General features: G+C 36.9%; 2 protein-coding genes across 2 annotated transcripts; one reads left to right on the top strand and one right to left on the bottom strand.

Moving 5' to 3' along the window:
* Positions 1 to 440: 440 nt before the first annotated feature.
* LOC123668182 (U6 snRNA-associated Sm-like protein LSm2) lies at positions 441 to 1,005 on the bottom strand. The gene is made up of 2 exons (XM_045601972.1): positions 947 to 1,005; positions 441 to 875 (listed from the first exon to the last, which is right to left on the bottom strand). Exon 2 carries the CDS (start codon positions 810 to 812, stop codon positions 525 to 527), a length of 288 nt encoding a protein of 95 aa, XP_045457928.1. The 5' UTR covers positions 813 to 875; positions 947 to 1,005; the 3' UTR covers positions 441 to 524.
* A 1,672-nt stretch (positions 1,006 to 2,677) lies between these two features.
* On the top strand, positions 2,678 to 18,568 carry LOC123668178 (protein suppressor of forked). Its single transcript, XM_045601968.1, has 18 exons — positions 2,678 to 2,935; positions 3,013 to 3,204; positions 3,780 to 3,812; positions 8,720 to 8,817; positions 9,649 to 9,802; positions 10,075 to 10,168; positions 10,365 to 10,504; positions 10,716 to 10,907; positions 11,863 to 12,000; positions 12,893 to 13,035; positions 14,000 to 14,157; positions 14,823 to 14,989; positions 15,589 to 15,696; positions 15,869 to 15,957; positions 16,675 to 16,775; positions 17,150 to 17,284; positions 17,582 to 17,688; positions 18,336 to 18,568. The coding sequence occupies exons 1-18, from the start codon at positions 2,891 to 2,893 to the stop codon at positions 18,438 to 18,440; spliced, it is 2,199 nt and encodes a 732-aa protein (XP_045457924.1). The 5' UTR covers positions 2,678 to 2,890; the 3' UTR covers positions 18,441 to 18,568.
* Positions 18,569 to 20,130: the final 1,562 nt, after the last annotated feature.

The raw sequence follows: 20,130 nt of genomic DNA, 5'->3' as shown, positions 1-20,130 counted from the left end.
TTACAGAATTATGTAGTGTTATTATTCTTGTTTATAGTTGTGGTAATTATGTATAATCGAGGAGTGTAATTTAACCCTAACCTATCTAACTTAAAAAGTACAACGTATAACGACAGTTTCGTTATACAAAAAAAAAAAAAACCCTAACCTATCCATAAATTACACTCCTTGATTATACATAATATCCAAAGTTGTTATATATTCATATTAAATTATTTAAAGTTAAACAAAATCAAAAACCAACTTCTATGGTCACAAACATACAACATATATATATAATGATAATAATTTTCGATCTACTTGTAAAACTAGAATTTTAAAGTAAAACTTAAATCTAGGTATCATTGACTCCTCAAGAAAACTATGTGTATATGCTATTTAAATGTGATGATAGACTCCACGGTTAAGAAAATGGTAATTCATATAATAACAAAACGTTGTCGTAGATAAGTTTTTATTCCGTAAACCTTACACTTAAATATAGTAACAGCACACTGCACACGAATAAATGGAGGTTAGCTTGGCTATCTCGTCGACACTGTCGCTTCTTTCCTAGCCGCATCTTGAAGTAGCTGTGTGTCTACTTCATCAGCGGGTAACTGCACGTATCTCACCACTGATCCCCTTATAAAACAGTTCTTCACCGAAAGCATATGCGGGTATTTATCGGGATCTATGACGCTAATTTCCGATAACTTAATATTTAAATATTGGTCAACTGAATGCAACGTCCCGCAAATACTAAGATCATTTTTTAACTCCACAACAACGTCCTTACCGACGAGCGATTTAAAGAACGAATAAAATAGCATTTTTGTTTATTTTGATATAATTAGCGGCAACAGAAGTAAAACGGAAATTACAGTATTGTTGATGTTGTTGTTTTAAAATTTATCCCCAATAGGGAAAGGCAAAGGACTATAATCCATACAGCCGTATTGTTGATGTTGACCGATTGACGTTTGACATTTGACTGAAGTGAACACAGCTTACATGCAAAAAGGTATAGTTAAAAGTTAACCTTTTCTACTAAGCATAATTATACTTTTTCATTATTTTGTATGAATATTATTAAAATTAAAGAATTTAAATATAAGTCGTATTCGCTTTTCATATACAGATATATATATAAACATTAATATTTAATTTGTAAAATTAATAAAGCTTACGTAGAATTTAACGTAAATGTAGCCAGTATACAAGTTTTCCCGAAGTCTTGTAATTTTTTATTATAATTTATTAAATAAAAGTACATACAAGATATATTTAATATTAAATTCAATATTTTTTTTTATACCACTAGGTCGACAAACATGCGTACGGCTCACCCGATAGTAAGAGATTACCGTAGCTTATAGTATACCGGAGCATGATGCTGCCCCTTGCTCTCTCGCTAAGCCACTGTTCCACCAGGAGCTCTGGTCACCTTACTCACCAACAGGAACACAATACTGCTTCTAAATAGTATTATTTAGATATATTGATTATATATATATAAATATATATATATATATATATATATTGATTTGCTTGATGGATTGCTTCTATATTAAGTTAAAGAAAAATATCCTGATTTTAATATTTTAGCAGTAATAAGTTTATATTATGAGATTTTATTGACCATGTATTAAATTTATTAATCAATTTTACGGTATAGCAATTCTTTAACAGTCTTAATTTTTCAAGGGTTAACAATGGTGAAGCATTGCTTCCTCCTCAGCTATGACTCAAAATATCTTTTAATTTTGAATTTAACCGTCTATTTAATATAAATAACAATAACATCAAACTCAAAAACCAAGTCTTATTTTCTTAATTTCGTTTAATGTCACTATGGTGCTTAATAATATTACTTCAGATTATAAATTCAGTTTGTAAAAAGTAAAATAACACTGCAAAAACATGCTAATTTTTCTAGCTCTATAAATTTGATACAATATAATACATGATTACTTATTTTGCGTATAGTAAAATCACTTCAGCCTATCGCAGTCTACAACTAGACATAAACTTCCTCAAGTTCACATTTTGTTTATTTATTTATTTAAATTCTTTATTGTACAATAAAAACGCTAATATAAGTGTGTACAAAAGGTGGGCTTAACGCTGTTGCATTTTCTACCAACCAACCTTGGTATGTACAAGAAAATATAGTATGTAGGTGTACAACAAAAAAATAAAATAAAAAAGTAAAACAAATAAAATAATATAACATTACATATCATAACATAGTACTAATATATAATATAAACTTACTTTTTTAAGTTCTTACGTAGATCGTTGGTTAAGCGGGCTGGAAGGCGGAAAACCTTACAAAGTAAAAAAAATATTGTCAATCTTAATTATGACACGCCAAAAATGGCGTGAACTCATATGTGCTGCCCATAGTCACCACGCTGGGTAGGCGGGCGAACCACTGATAATTATTTTGTTGCAAATATATAAGCTATAAGTACACAAGTATTTATACAATAGTATTTTATTTTACTTAACATATTTTGAACAATAGCTATATATATATATATATGTTTATTTTTTTATATTATATATGTTTATACGCGATCGACAAAGACAAAAGATAAGGGCTGAGTGTACGAAATACTTTGTATTTAGCGACCGGACTATATTTATCTTTTTTTGGAAAGCATATTAAGATTCTGGCAGCATTAATGATTAAACTGTCAAACATTCACAGCAAGCGTTTGTTTTGTTGTCTGTGGTTAATTTTTTAATGCATTTTGCATATTGCATTTAATTTATGTTGAAAAGCATACAACCGGCGTACCTTAAGTTTCCTTTTTTTTATATTAATTGACACGTGCTTTCAAATGAATTGTAATTAGTGACTCTTTAGTATTTACGTAGTATTTAAGACTTAATATTTCTAAAAATGACAAACAAAGACTCGAACATGACAGACGATAACGTTGAAATCGTAAGTTTATTAATTCACATTGAATGTGAACAGTAATGTTTTAAAGTGTAATTATTATGCCCTATTATGTTTAACAGGACTGGGGTAATGAGAGGTTAATTCGCGCTCAAAGGGCCGTTGAAGCGAATGTGTATGATGTGGATTCCTGGTCTCTCTTGATCCGGGAGGCTCAGACGAGGCCCATCAATGAAGTACGATCCATGTACGAGAAGCTAGTTGATGCCTTTTCAACAACCGGCCGCTATTGGAAGATCTACATCGAACAGGAGGTAAGTTTCAATAGGTTAGAAAAGTTATACTAAGGTTATACTTTTTTTTAACCGACTTCAAAAAAGGAAGAGGTGACTGAATTCAACCGTAAGTATATATATTTTATTTTTTATGTATGTTCGGGGATAACTTCGTCGTTTATGAACCGATTTTAATAATTCTTTTTTTTTTGTTGGGAAGGAGATATCCCAAATGTGGTACCATGATATGGAAACCAGGAAGTGATGATGGAATCTCAGAGAAATCGAGGGAAACTCTCGAAAATCGTAGTGATTACTAGTGCGTTTGTTAAATTGTTTTGTCTACTTATGTTGTATTACTCGTCGATGTAATTGAAGTTGTTTTTTTTCATTTGTGAGCAAACACAATTACTTACCATTTAGTCTTGTATTTATTATTTATATATTATACATTTAGAACTACATAAAAAAGAACAATATTTTTTTTTTTTTTTTTTTTTGTTGATTTCAAGTCATTATTGTCCGTGACATCACAATTAACATAATTAGATATTTGTGTTTAATTAAATGAACATTTTGTCACATTAATTAATGTTCACATTATTTATTTCCAGATGAAGGCGCGCAATTTCGAAAAGGTGGAAAAGGTTAGTAACATGGGTATTAAAGTATTTACAGAGATATCCTTGTCCAATTTGACACACAGATACGCAAGTGTCCGGCAACTGACAACAGATAAATGTATAGTTGTAAGAGAAATAAATAATGAACAGAATGAACCTATATCTTTTTTTTCGTTAGGGTCTTGTGTTCAGACATATTGGAGGTGATTTTTATATGGCAAATATTGTTTTAAAATTTAATTTTAAGTTCAAAATAGTACACAATTCTGTACTGTAATTCAGTTGATACAGTTGTAATACAATGTTAGATCACTGGTTGATCGTTGACAGTATAATTAACAGTCGATGAAAATAATTATTTTTATAGTTTCATATACCATTGTAATGATGAAATAATATCCCATGATGTCAAATAAACTGACAAACAGACAGTAAGTCTGTTATCACAATTGGTTAGATCGCTAGTTGTTTTTTTTTTTTGTAAATAATTAATTTAATACTATCATAACATCAAAACATTGTATAGAAGTAATAAACAACAATATTACATAAATGGTTGATATTTAACTATCTTATTGTACCTTAATTGATATTGCAGTCTTTGTAGTGTAATTACATTAAAAAGTTAGTTACTCGTCACATCCACACCCCACGACTAGTTAAATCAAATTAGATTAGAATGCCTGACTGAATGAACAACTTACAACAGTTAATTTGACCACGGCATTCTAATTTACTATGATTTTTCTAATGATTACGCAAATTGCACTCATTAAAATGAAACAACATTTTTGGATTTTATCGTGGTTTATTAGGTTTTCTACATACCTTACTCGTTGTGACCAGTTTTTTTTTTTTTTCATTATAATTACTATGATTTATTAGATCAAGGAGTGTGGCTGCATGACAGCGATTAGTCACTATTTTCTAAAGAATACTCTAAGACTAAATTATCAGAGATCATATTGTCATTGATATTAATTTAGTACAAGTTGTAACAATTTTTTTGTTTCCTGTTAATTATATAAAATATTAATCCTCATCGGAACACAACTACAGTATTTTAAAGTTTTGTTGTATTTATATAAAAGATATATTTGCCACTAAAGGTCACTTTCGAAATGTATAATCCCTTAAATATTATATAGATGTATATTTATCTTCTTATACATTATTTACATGTAAAACAAAACCGTGTTAACATACTAGTCTGCATTTGAAAATAATCATATTTGAAAAAAAAACTCGAAATGCAGTTGTTCAGAAATTATCGAAATGGTACAAATTTAAAGCACTCTGAGACTTCAATTTTTATTAAATTTATAACATTTGAATAAAACAAAAAAAACCCAAAAAATGTTTCTTAAAGCCCATTTCAAGCTTTAAATATTCATCATATTATTAGCATTAATGTCGAATAATATTTCATCATCATCATCACTTCAGCCTAATACAGTCCGCTGCTGGACATAGGCCTCTACAAGTTCGCGCCAAAAATGGCGTGAACTCGTGTGTTGCTCATAGTGATCATGCTGGGCAGGCGGGTTGGTGACCGCAGGGTTGGCTTGGTCGCACCGAAGACGCTTCAATGTATGTGTATTTCAAAGTCAGCAGTTGGATGGTTATCCCGCCATCGATCGGCTTTATATGTTCCAAGGTGGTAGTGGAACTGTGCTATCCCTTGTCGCCTCTTACGACACCCACGGGAAGAGAGGGGGTGGCTATATTCTTAATGCCGTAGCCACACAGCAAGCTTTTTCTGCTGTCTCCTACCTTAACTAAAACTTACTAGTATCCATTGATAACACAATTATACTACCAGCTTCAAAAGGCGAGTGATACAAAATCAAAATAAAAAAAAGCTTTATTCAAATAGGCTCCAAGAGCACTTTCGAACCGTCATTTTACAATTAAAACTTGAAAAAAAAATTATTATTTTTGTTAAAGTGAAGCTACCACCGATTCGGAATGTATACATACTTATAACATCTTAAAACCATCAAAAATTTCAATCTAATCAACAACAATTATAGCAAGGCTTAAAATTCGTGCCATTTTGATATATGTTAGACAACTAATTTTTTTATTTATTTATTGAAATCACATTTTTTTTATGTCACTAGGTCGGCAAACAAGCGTACGGCTCACCTGATGGTAAGCGATTACCGTAGCTTATAGACGCCTGCAACACCAGAAGCATCGCAAGCGCGTTGCCGACCCAATCCCCAATCCCCCAGGAGCTCTGGTCACCTTACTCACCAACAGGAACACAATACTGCTTTATGATTATTATTTATTAATCAAAAAAACAATAATGTACTTGTTTATTATAAATAGAATTAACAAATATACATAAGTAGATTAGGTTTTAGATTAGGTGTTAGGTTTTAGGTGATATTTCAACATACTGTATCTCTTTCCCCATCTTTCTTTATATCCATATTCAGCTTAACACGTTTTCTTCTTACAACTTCTGTCAACTTACTCATCATAACTCGTCAGCATATGGTAAGTACAGTGGCGTAGCGAGCGGGAGGGTGCAAGACGGTCATCATGCCCCGAACGCTACTCACAAAGGGGTGACGAATGGTCCGAAAAACTAAAAATTGCAGAACATATTATATGGTAATGGGGGGGGGGGGTATTGTGCCCGGACGCGAGTTAATCTCGCTACGCCACTGGGTAAGTAGTACCCAAAGTATACCTTTCACGATAACTTCTTATATTTAATAAATTTATGGATTCGACAGCTTTACCTCGGAAATAACTTATCTTAATCAATATTATTATTTTAAAAAATAAATGAATACCACTTGAAATGGATCTAAATGAGTTTATTACTAAACTTCCTTTTCTATGCAACAATAAATATTGAAGATCTTAATAACACGAAATATACGAACCTGTACCTATAATAAAATTAAAAATTTAAATATCAGATGTAACAGTATGGAACCAGAGTTTTTGGTAACATTTACGTTGTTTTTGATTGATGAAAATGATAAAAAAAATAATAATTCAAATTATGTTTTGTATATTTTGACGCCGCGTTGGCTCAACGGTTACAGCCATGGATTGTACCTGTTGCGCTGGCGGTTGCGGGCTCGATCCCCGCACATGACAAACATTTGTATTGGCCATACAGGTGTTGGCCGTGGTCTGGGTGTTTGTGCAGTCCTTGTGGGTCTCCCCACCGTGCCTCGGAGAGCACGTTATGCCGTCGGTCCCGGTTGTTATCATGTACACCTGATAGCGATCGTTACTCATAGTAGGGAATATATCCACCAACCCACATTGGAGCAGCGTGGTGGATTAAGCTCTGATCCTTCTCCTACATGGGGAAAGAAGCCTATGCCCAGTAGTGGGATATTACAGGCTGAAGCGTATATTTTTACACATCCTGGCAATGAGTGGATACCACGCTGACAAATAAGTCATTTTTAAAACGAACCAGAAACAACCATTTTCTTATATTTTCATATAAATGGAAGCATTGTTCAGCGAAAGCATATACCATGATGTGAAAAGGTGATATTCGGACGGACTCAAGTCTGGACAGTAAGCCACAAGTTATAGTATTTCTAAACTCTCCCCGAGTTCTCTGTCATTATGGGTTTCCCAGACCAGACCCAGAGAAGAAATCGAACCCGCGATCGCTCGTGTGTAGGCGTCAACACGGCACGCACACCACTAGACCAGAGCGGTCGCATAGTGATCTTAGCGAACAATATTAATGGTTTTACTAGTTTTCAGCAACTCGTAATAGATTAAACCCTTTCGATGCCATAAGAACAGTGCATTATGGAATTTATTATCATTATTTGTCATCATTTTTACCGAAGCAGATTGATCTTGCAGTGGATATCGATCATTCAATGGGATCCACAATTTACAATGCTTAAAATTTCCAAAGATATCTAGGTTCTTCCTCGATTCAACGGCAAACAATTACTTTTCATTTTAATCTTTCAAGCAGTACTTTACTCATGATTTCATGATGTTTTTGGCACCAATTGCTCCAGTTCATGTGGAATTCTCACATACTTTCCTCACATAGTGACATTTTTCCATATCTTTCAAACGAACGGACATGGCTTTCTGAATCATTTTCAATTAATCTGAGAGTTCTCGTCGCGTTTCATCTGTTATCCAATAAGGTTTGCAAATATTTGTCTGCAAATTTTTAGTGGTTTTTCATTCTTTTCGTTTATATCGTCGACGACGCGTTGGCGCATCGGTCACGGCACTGGCTGTTGCGCTGTCGCGGGGTCAATCTCCGCTCACGACAGACATTTTTATCGGCCATATAGATGTTCGTCGTGGTGTGAGCGTTTGTGCTTGTGTATTGGGTTTGTTTCCGGATCCCCGACACAGGAGAAAATCTTACTTAAGCGTTTATTATTATCATTTATCGTTTTTATGATAGCTTTTAATTTTTGCAACTTTTCTGAAAACCGTTGACTCAAAGTATTGTACACCGCTGGGGATGTGAAAACTTTCTTTAGACTTATAAATGTCCTTGGTTCCCCTTTTATTCGGGTTGCGTCATTTGATTAGTTCCTTTATCGTACTACAGCTCCTGGGGGATTGGAGATTGGGTCGGCAACACGCTTGCGATGCTTCTGGTGTTGCAAGTGTTTATAAGCTACGGTAATCGCTTACCGTACGCTTGTTTGCCGACCTAGTAACATTAAAAAAAAACTACAATCGTGTTATCAAACATGCCACAAAGCAATATTCAGGATGATAGCCAAACGTATAAAAGAATCCCTTACAGCAACAACTTTTGATTTAACAGGTAGCAAATAGTTGCAATGAGAGACTACCTGTGACTAATCATTGGCCAAATTTGGTCAATATCATCATTACTTGTCAATAAGTAGTTAAAATAGCGCATTAATAATTATTGTAACTCCCTCGTGCCTCGCCAGTTGTTCCAACGATGCCTCATGAAGACTCTGCACATTGAGCTCTGGAGACTGTACCTCAACTACGTTAAGGAGACCAAGTGCATGCTGCCGACATACAAGTACGTTGTTTTTTGATAATATTTACACTTGGACTTTTAGGCCATTAGAATTAGAATTATATTGAAGATGATTTTGGTGATATTGCCTCAATATAGTTGGTTGGTGTTTGGATAAATAGGTTTTGAATGACATTTTTAAAATACCAATTTCGTACATTGTCTCCACTTTGCCTGTTTTGTTTGGTCATTTGAATAAGATTATAATACTTCTTACATTTATTTTCAACTGTCTTAATTTTTTTCTTATAATTTATTTTTGTGTTACCCACACATGAGGAAATTCCAAACAATTTTTAGCTATGGAACTATGTAACCGCTAGATGGTAATTCTTGATATGATATGATTTTATACTCGGTCTAAGCTAATTAAGCTTAAATGGCTAAAGCAACGACACGGTAAGTCGGAGATGCAGGTTCGATCCCCGCTGGAATGGTCGATTTTTGATATGATATTAAAAATTGTTTGTCTTAATTTGTATTTAACCTTGCTCTAAATGATCTATATATGAAACTAAATGACCAGATATGTCTCAAATCTCAGTGTTCTAAAAAACGACTCTAGCAATAACGATGTAAATCAAAGGCTAGGTTTCTGTGGGTTAACAATATGGCAAATAAGACATTTTCATACGAATTATTTTTGTTTAAATTCTATTTATATTTTTTTCATCTTTTTTCTCCTTATATTTAACGGGAACGAGACAATTTTAAAAGTAAATTTGACACTTGAAACAATTTCAGTCAGGATCTTAATTCTATTCACTGCACTCATACGGCTCTAAATATTTCAGTAGGTACCTATTATAATGTACGTAAAAAATTTTGTTACAGGGAGAAAATGGCTCAAGCGTACGACTTTGCTCTGGACAAAATAGGTTTAGATATCCATGCTTTCCCGATATGGAATGACTACGTCACATTTTTGAAAGCGGTTGATGCCGTAGGGTCATACGCTGAGAACCAAAAGATATCTGCTGTTCGAAAGGTTCGTATTTTTAATGTATTTTGTACCTTTTTATGGCGACAAGTGGTTACTGTGCCATATGGAATCCTGCACCAGGACCCTACCTCCGCTATCAACATAGTGCATCCTGGAACTATGGCTACAACCATAGCTACCTCATACGGGAACACGACACTAGTAGTGTTCTTCTGTGAGGCTGAGGCTTATCCTTCTTATTCCAATAACAACCAATAAAAAAATTATATTGTTATCAAGGACTTATTAAATAAAGTTGACGTTTTTTTTTTGTTCAGGTATACCAACGAGCGGTCATAACACCAATTATAGGAATCGAAACTTTGTGGAAGGATTATATAGCCTTTGAGCAGGGAATTAATACAATTATCGGTAAGATTTAATAGCATCACGCTTCAGCCTGTAATATCCCATTGCTGGGCATAGGCCTCTTTCTCCATGTAGGAGAAGGATCAGAGCTTAATCCACCACGATGTTCCAACGTGGGTTGGCGGATAATAGCATTAGTAAAATATAATAAAACTTGTAATATACTGCATAAATCTTGACAATTCTTCTGTTATTCCAGCCGAAAGAATGGCCATGGAGAGATCCAGAGAGTATATGAACGCCAGGAGAGTAGCCAAAGAATTAGAAACAGTGACGAGAGGGTTAAACAAAAATATGCCCGCCACTCCGCCCACCGTAGATAGGGAAGAAATCAAGCAGGTTCGTGGTGTTTTGACTTTCAGCTGACCGGGTGATGGGGGATGAGAGTACTCTTCGTCCTAGTATTTTGCAAGACTTTTTTAAACGTCGTCTAACTGTACCTCAAATTTTGTGTCATCGTTTGTAATCAAATGCCAAGACCTTGAGAGAACTCTTTAGTTATGAGTTGTAATTCTGGAAAAGATAATAAAATATTTTTGGTGCCCCCCAGGTCGAATTATGGAAGAAATTCATAGCGTGGGAGCGCTCAAACCCGCTCCGTTCGGAGGACACGGCGCTGGTGGCGCGGCGGGTGATGTTCGCCATCGAGCAGTGCCTGCTGTGTCTGTCCCACCACCCCGACGTGTGGCACCAGGCCGCGCAGTTCCTCGACCACTCCGCCAAGCTGCTGCAGGAGAAGGGGGTGGGTGTCGCTCTCACTCGTCAGACGTGGTGATGTGGTGATGTAGTGCCTGCTGTGTCTGTCCCACCACCCCGACGTGTGGCACCAGGCCGCGCAGTTCCTCGACCACTCCGCCAAGCTGCTGCAGGAGAAGGGGGTGGGTGTCGCTCTCACTCGCCAGATGTGGTGATGTGGTGATGTAGTGCCTGCTGTGTCTGTCCCACCACCCCGACGTGTGGCACCAGGCCGCGCAGTTCCTCGACCACTCCGCCAAGCTGCTGCAGGAGAAGGGGGTGGGTGTCGCTCTCACTCGTCAGACGTGGTGATGTGGTGATGTAGTGCCTGCTGTGTCTGTCCCACCACCCCGACGTGTGGCACCAGGCCGCGCAGTTCCTCGACCACTCCGCCAAGCTGCTGCAGGAGAAGGGGGTGGGTGTCGCTCTCACTCGCCAGATGTGGTGATGTGGTGATGTAGTGCCTGCTGTGTCTGTCCCACCACCCCGACGTGTGGCACCAGGCCGCGCAGTTCCTCGACCACTCCGCCACGCTGCTGCAGGAGAAGGGGGTGGGTGTCGCTCTCACTCGCCAGATGTGGTGATGTAGTGCCTGCTGTGTCTGTCCCACCACCCCGACGCTTTGTAACCGAATGTAAATCACTACAACTCACTTTGTTCCAAAGTTCAGGGTTGTCTTATTTTACAGGAAAACGTTAAAGTTTGATCTTTCGTTTAGATAATAGTGAATCAACTTAACTCAGGTTAGTCACGTCCCTTGACCAATTAAATCATCAATTCATCAATTTTCAGTCACTATGATCACTTTTCATTCTACGTCTTGTAGTTTCGGTGACGTTGCAGACGCCACGGTCTCGGGCGACTCGACGGTAGTATGACGGTACAAATGAGCACGCGAGGCACAAATGACGGCCCAATTTCGTAACGAACCTCAAACGTAACAATCGGTTTGCCTCGGCCAGGACTCGAACGCGGCCCGTATTTTCGCGGACGAAGCGGCCGTGGTGTACGAGCGCGCCACCAGCGGCCCCCTCAAGCACTCCACGCTGCTGCACTTCGCGCACGCCGACTACGAGGAGAGCAGGCTGCATTACAACAAGGTGAGGCACGGGCGGCAATCGGAAACCAATTTATCCTTTACTATATTTTGTGGAGTTTCTTGCCGACTCTTCTCGGGAAAGTCTACATTCAGAATCGGCGGTGGCTTCAGATTAACTGTAGTTAATTGATTTAAAATGAATATAGTTTTGACTTGTACAGTGACGATTGAAAAGCGCTCCTGAAGCCTCCTCGAATAAATTTTGACGTTGTTCCAAAATTTGTAACACGTTATGAGCTCTATACGATAGAAGAAAGCTTAAAGTAATCAAAAACACCATGTGCACTGAACGTTCACCAGGTATTTGTCTGTGATCTCTTGTAAGGTTAAGATATTTCCCTAGACATGCTGCTCCAAATTTTGAGCAGAATGTTTGCTGCTGTCCCCTACTTCAGTAATATTGTATGAGTCGTTGACTAAAGAGTAAAGCTTGAGCAATTCATGAAGTTCTGAGGTTTTCCTTATACCTGTACCTCGATCTTACAGGAGATTACAGCGAAATAAAACTTCTCTCAAACAATGTTGTGTTCCTGCGTGAGTAAGGGAGGGAGCTCCTGGGGAGAGTCGAGGGTAGGGTTGGCAACTGGTTCTGGTGTTGCAGGCGTCTGTAGACTACGATATCTGGTTACCATCAGATGAGCTGTACGTTTGTTTGCCAACCTAGTAATATAAAAAAAATACACAAGCATAAACGCCCAGACAACGTCAAACATCTGTATGACTAATACAATTGTTTGCCATATGTGGGGAACGAATCCGCGACCGCTAGCGTCACAGCTATAAGCCAGTACCATGACCAATGCGCCAACGCGTCTAAATTTATCGTAGTATGCCATTTTGCACTCTGGGCTACTACCATTGAGTAATGAGTAAAAGTGATCAAAAACCTTCAGGTGCACCAAGTGTACACGAGGTACCTGGACATGAAGGACACGGAGCCGACGCTAGCATACGTGCAGTACATGAAGTTCGCCAGAAGAGCCGAGGGCATCAAGTCTGCCAGGACTGTCTTCAAACGTGCCAGGGAGGACCCCAGGTAAAGACTGTTGGATATTTCTCTAAGACATAAGGAAACCATGTCCGCCATAACGCGCCAGGGAGGATCCTAGATACTTCAGACAGTGGGCAAAGACTTCATTGTTGAAATCATCTTAACTAGTCCATCCATATAATGAAACTATTTTTTCGGATTTTGTCGTGGTTTGTTAAGTTTTTTAGACGCCCGACGTTTCTGATACTTCACAGCAACCACGGTCACGGGAGGACAGCCCTCAAGAGAGAAATTGTTTCATTATAATGAGTGAAATTCGCGTAAACATTAGAAAACAATAGTCCATCCATATATATCATCATGATGATGATGATGATGATGATGATGATGATGATGATCCATATTTGCTTTTTTTTGTCAGAATTGAGAGATTTACTTGAAAGTTTTTGGATTGCGGTCACCGACCCACCTGCCCAGCGTGGTGAATATGGGCAGCACACATGAGTTCACGTTATGTTTGGCGTAAACTTGTGGAGGCCTATGTCCAGCAGTGGACTGTATAGGCTGTAATGATGATTTATGATGATTTTGGATTTATTTTGATACTCAAATTATTGTCCCAAAATCCTCAAAAGCAAGATCACGTGTGAGCGGAAAACCGCTCTATCTAAAAAGATATAATATGTCATATAAGGTCAAGGTATCAATAATTTCACCATTTTGCTTCTAATCGTATTAGTGATCGTATAATTCACTAAAAAATTTAATCGTTTTTGAGATCTTAAAGAGTGCCTATTATCAGGATAGATCGCAAAATTTAAGGACAGTACCCGTCATCATGACCACGAACAATTCGTTAAGTCAACGAAACTAAACAAGCTTGTGCAACAACTGACAAATAGTGTCTACTACAAAAACCCCAGGAATGGGATTAGGTGTCCCAGATACAATTTGAATGGAGCGTTCACTGTCCAATATAAATTCATATCCTTTATGTTTCGTTCTCTAGGTCTCGTTACCACGTGTTCGTAGCGGCGGCTCTGATGGAGTACTACTGCTCCAAGGACAAGAATATAGCCTTCAGGATTTTCGAGCTAGGCCTTAAAAAGTTCTCGCACATACCGGAGTATATCTTGTGCTACATCGACTACCTCTCGCATCTTAATGGTGAGCTGGTTTTTTAATTTATTCAAGACTAGCCGACCCGTGCCCACTTCGTTGGGCGTTAATTATTATTATATTAAGCAAATAACATACTTTAAAGAACAAATTTTATAGCGCTTAAATAAATAATATGTTGCTCCAACGCCATCTATCAAAAATCGAGAAAACGTCGTCGATAGACCAAAATAAGACTTAATTAATAACGTCGAAAGGCTAATAAATCGTTTTCTAATAGCGATAGATGGCGCTAGTTTATTTACCATTTTGATATTATATTTTAATATTTTTCTTATTTACTGAATTTTTTGTTCAATTACAATAAAATATAGCCCATGTCACTCCTGAATAGTGTAGCTTTCTGTTAGTGAAAGAATTTTCATGATCGGATCAGTATTAGCGAAGATTACCCCTTACATACAAACAAAGTTATAAACTTTACCTCTTTATAATATTAGTATAGATAGGCTTGTTTCCAAGTAGACTTGCACTTTTTTCAAATTAAGTAATCTTAATTACTTTAAAGCCTATTGCAGTCCACTGCTGGATAGAGGCCTCCCCAAGTTCATGCCAAAAGACGGCGTGTCTAAATTATTAGAGTATTTCGCTGCAATCCCACTTTGTTATAGAATTTATTTATAAAACGATATCAATATAAAATCAATTTTCAGAGGACAACAACACTAGAGTACTGTTTGAAAGAGTGCTCTCTTCTGGCAGTCTGAAGCCCGAGAGCTCAGTGGACATTTGGAATCGTTTCCTAGAGTTCGAGTCCAATATCGGTGACTTAGTCAGCATAGTGAAGGTTGAGAAACGGAGACAGGCCGTACTTGAGAAGGTAAAGAATGGTTTTTGTGAATATCTTCTAAAACGTTTTGATCATTATGGAAACCAACCCATATTGGCAAAATTGTACCCAAAATTGGCAAATGTTTGAAATGTTAAATTAACGTGGTATATTTGTCCGGCTGTCCAGACGTTTTGGACGTTTATTTATACTATTGTTTTTTATGATAGCCATAAAAGTTTTCATTTAGGTGTAGTTATTATAATTATAATGCTTTTAGTAGCATTCAATTGTTAGTTCTTGTGGATCTACCTGCCGTGCCTCGGAGAGCACGCTAAGCCGTCGGTCCTGGTTATCATGTACAACCTGATAGCGATCGATACTCACAGTAATATATCCGCCAATCCGCATTGGAGCAGCGTGGTGGATTAAGCTCCGATCCTTCTTCACGGAATAAGAGGCATATACCCAGTAGCGGGATATAACATAACAATACTAAACTAATTTTGATTTAACTCTGTAAATAGACAATTGAAGATTAACCCACAACTCTTGTCACTCCTAAATTCTTAGTCTCGATTACTTTTACGGGTAAAATCGTAGGCCGTATTAGAGCATGTTCACAAATTAATGTTATTTGACGACTACAGATCAAGGAGTTCGAGGGTAAGGAGACTGCTCAGCTGGTAGACCGGTACAAGTTCCTGGACCTCTACCCCTGTAGCATCGCAGAGCTTAAATCCATCGGATATACTGAGGTTTGGACACGCATGCATCGTATTAATCTAACTGATACCACACATTTTGATATAGTAATATGTATAAATCAAAATGGTCAATTCAATTAATCAAATTAAAATCAATTGAAAAAGTTAAATAAGTCTGGTTCAAGTGGTATAATCGTGTTTGTTATTTATTTCTGACCCCCAGGTGGCGTCCATGTCGAATAAGTCCTGGGCCCTCGGAGGCCCTCTGGCGGGCATCTCTCCAGAACTCGCAGCTGTTATACTGGGACAGAAGTACGGGTTACACTACATTTATCGATATTCATATAATGTAACTGGTTCAAATTAAATAAATATTTTTCTGTCGGATGGTCCATTCACTGAGGAAGGCTGTAGGCTATATAATATTTAAGTACGTTTTTTTCCTCAAATTCGTCGCTTCAGCCTGTAATATCCCACTATTGGGCATAGGCCTCTTTCCCCATATAGGAGAAGGATCAGAACTTAATCCACCACGCTGCTCCAATGCAGGTTGGCGGATATATTCCCTACTATGAGTAACGATCGCTATCAGGTGTACATGATAATAACCGGGACCGACTGCTTAACGTGCTCTCCGAGGCACGGTGGGGAGACCCACAAGGACTGCACAAACACCCAGACCACTGCAAACACCTGTATGGCCAATACAAATGTTTGACATGTGCGGGGATCGAGCCCGCAACCGCCAGCGCAACAGGTACAATCCATGGCTGTGACCGTTGCTGGTATTTGTGTACAAAACCACCACCACCACTATATTTCTGGTATATGCAGCTGCATAAGCTAATATTCCATATTGGCACCATTAAATCTTTTTTAAAATTGTATTTAATCAAAGATAACAAATCTTAAAAAAAACAAATATCCAAAAATATTTGTTTTTGAAAGCTTGTAGAAATCTATATTGGGTTTATTATTCATTATTAAATTAATTATTTTTAATCATAATTAACTTTAATTTTCTCACAGAGATAACGACCCGAACAAGGACATCGCCAGACCGGACACCAGCCAAATGATTCCGTACAAGCCTAAATCAAACCCCTTGCCCGGAGAACATCCCATACCCGGTACGTACTACAAAATGTACAATTTTGACTGTCCCGTCAGCACACTGTGATTCTGCTTTCTGCTTCAATGGTTGTGAGTTCGATGTCAGCCCTAAATCTGGGTATAATATATCTATTGAAAAAAAAAATCTATATTAGTCGACAGTCATAATTTAGAAGTTACGTGCGACTGATATAGATATACGTATTAATAATACATATGTAAAAAATATACACTAGACTCAAACTATAAGCGAGAATTGAATCCAAAAACCCTGGAGCAGAAAGTGAGTGCAAATTCTGCCAAACCGGCTAGTCAGAATATGTTGCAAGTCGTTTACAACGTCATGTTTACATGCCATGTATGCCACAATGACTGACCTCCCCCCCCCCAGGCGGCTCGTTCCCCCTCCCCCCCGCGGCGGCGCTGCTGTGCACGCTGACGCCGCCCCCCTCCAGCTTCAGGGGACCCTTTGTGGCCGTCGATAGGCTCATGCAGCTCTTCAACCGGATCTCGCTGCCGGATAAACGTGAGTATCCGGTTATCCGGACCTTATAGTTTGATATAATCGTAACTATTATTTGATTCGACTTTGTTAATATGGGTACGATACGTGCAAACATCGTGGATATATACAAACATAAATAAAACATCTGTCCAATAGAACCAGTAGTTTGTGTACAGAATAGTTTTATAACTTATTGTAATGCTGGTATTATTAATAATTTGTGTACAAAAAAAAATATTCGTACTTTACATGATATAATGCGAAACTACCCTCCTTTAAGAGACTTTTATATGTATTAAGTTATATGACTGTCCCCAGCCCCGGCCCCTACTCCTGAGAATGGCTGCGACACTAAACTCTTCGACTTGGCGCGCTCTGTTCATTGGATTGTGGATGATGATGGGCTGGCCGCCGTCTCCAGCAAGGTAGGGGTTATTAGATACTATTCGCACACTCAACAGACTTCCCTAGGATGATCATAGCAAACATCTTTATGGCCAATACAAATACATGGCATTCAGTCCGCCTGATGGTAAGCGGTTGCCGTTACCTACAGATAGTAGATAATTGCAACGTCAGATTCACAGGAATGTTTCAGACCTCATCCCCAAAGGGTTTAGGACCCAGGAGCTCTCGACCTTCACACGGGAACACAACTGTTTGAAAGCAGTATTATTTAGCTGTGATCTCCTTTAAGGTCGAGGTCCTGTAAGCTATCAGTCCAATAACTACCCGTATAAAAAAATTCACAGAGAAAAAAAAAAACGGGTGTCTCGTCGAACCGAACTTATAAAGATTCAGCCTTTTGTAAGTCACTGGAAAAAAAAACTATTCAGCGAGTGCTGGGCTTTATTATCATAATATGTCAAGACTTAGGAATCAAATTATACCCAATACGTTTTCAAAATCGAAATCACTCTTTAAGTAGGCCTCAAAAGTATTTTGAATTGTCATTTTGCGAATTATATTTGTTTTTTATGAATTAATTACGGTATAGTACTCACAAACCCTAGGCTATATTATATCTCTTCTATAGACAAAGAATGTTGGTAATATATGATCAAAAATCCAGGTTCGTAGAAGAAAACTGGGCGAAGATTCAGACGACGAAGACCTGGGCGTGGCGCCGCCCCTCAACGACATATACCGCGCTCGTCAGCAGAAGAGGGTTAAGTGACGCACGCATCATCCCCGGGAAACCTGGCGTCGCGGGTGATACATCAAGACTTGGAGTTTTCACTACCAGATATAACTACCAGATACTTTTGATTTTGACATTTGTGAAAATAAAATTCTATTATGTGATTATTGTTTTTTTTTTCAATTACTTTGTAACCCTAATTATAGTGTAATCTGTAGCTGTAACGGTTATGATATAATCTGTATTCTTCTGAAGTAATGGAAAAGTGAATGGAGAAGTGAAGCAAGTCAAAATACTAAAATATTATAAATAATTATTGTGTATAAGAAATTAACAATATGTGTTTTTATTATTGGTCCAAAAGAAGTGCAAATTTAATAACTTAGTACATCTAATAATCAATCTTCTTATGTTCAAATAGTATTTTGGGACTTAGATGAGTCGGAATCAGTTTCGATAGGTCATTAACTTACGATCGAGGCTTTGATTCGACACACTTTTTGATATTAATGAATCATTAAGTAAAAACGGCTATATCGCTTCAGCCTGTAATATCTCACTGCTGACCATAGGTCTCTTTGCCCATGTGAGCTTAATCCACCACGCTGCTCCAATGCGGGTTTTTATTTATTTATTTATTTAAAGCGCTAACAACAGAATCATATATAATACAAACATAATATATATAGTAGCCTTAGGTGCTATATAAACATATGATTCAACTTAAAGGTAGCTACAGCATGCATAGTAATTATTCAAGTCGACGCTGAGTGAAATTAAAAACTACATCATCTTAAAGTAACTAATAGTACATAAAACAAATAAAAACTAATCAAACAAAAGTAACAATAAGGAACTTTATATTAATTTAAAAAAAAGAATGATGGAAAAAAGCAGTACAATAAATTATAATTAGAATCTGGCTAGCCAAGAGTTTTTAGTATTTTTTTATCTCTGAAATTTGGCAGTTTGTCTATAATATATCGCACCCTTAATAAAACAAAGATGTAACTCAAAAATCGCAAATTGTGGGAATTGGCGTTTGAAGTTTAGCACTTTTTCCGCATTGTGTTTGATTAAAAATTACCAATTATTTGTAATGCTCTTAATGACTTTTACTATTGATATCAGTAGTTTAAAGTACAGAGATTAATAGAATAATAGAAAAACAACTGTGTTACAGTCTATAATAGCTGTAAAATGGAGATGAAAAAAAAGTTCTGACTTAAATCTCTTTATGCCAAAAATTACTTAATATTTTAGGTAGTATTTCAAAAAAATTCTCTTTAGTATTAAAACATAACAAAAAGTTTTAAAAATAAATCACAATGTTTCGTTTTATGATTATTTAATTGTAATTATGACGTTGTATGTACTAATGCATCATTTTTTTATAAAACGAAAACTGAAATTTATCACCTTTTTTTTGAATTAAACAAATTTTTATTAATCATCTCATATTTATATATCTCTTTATGGCTACAAATATTGTTTTTTAAACAAAACAAAAACTATACACTATTATAAGAATTAGGTACAATTAGTCTCTAGTAAATATCTCCTAAAATCACAAATACTTAATTACTAACCACAAATAATCTAATATATAAAATTCTCGTGTCGCGGTGTTTGTAGTTAAACTCATCCGAAACGGCTAGACCGATTCACACGAAATTTTGTGTGCATATCGGGTAGGTCTGAGAATCGAACAACATCTATTTTTCAT

Source organism: Melitaea cinxia, chromosome 30, assembly GCF_905220565.1.
Source record: "Melitaea cinxia chromosome 30, ilMelCinx1.1, whole genome shotgun sequence".
Lineage (NCBI taxonomy): Eukaryota > Metazoa > Arthropoda > Insecta > Lepidoptera > Nymphalidae > Melitaea > Melitaea cinxia.
Note: the sequence above shows the minus strand (reverse complement) of the source record. Positions and strands in the feature narration are given on the sequence as shown.

Bases quoted from the DNA above. Each gene is read 5' to 3' on its own strand.
- LOC123668182 (XM_045601972.1), bottom strand. From the start codon at position 812: ATGCTATTTTATTCGTTCTTTAAATCGCTCGTCGGTAAGGACGTTGTT.
- LOC123668178 (XM_045601968.1), top strand. From the start codon at position 2,891: ATGACAAACAAAGACTCGAACATGACAGACGATAACGTTGAAATC. The intron at 15,958-16,674 runs GTACGGGTTACA...ATTTTCTCACAG, and splicing joins GCTGTTATACTGGGACAGAA to AGATAACGACCCGAACAAGG. The intron at 16,776-17,149 runs GTACGTACTACA...CCCCCCCCCCAG, and splicing joins CGGAGAACATCCCATACCCG to GCGGCTCGTTCCCCCTCCCC.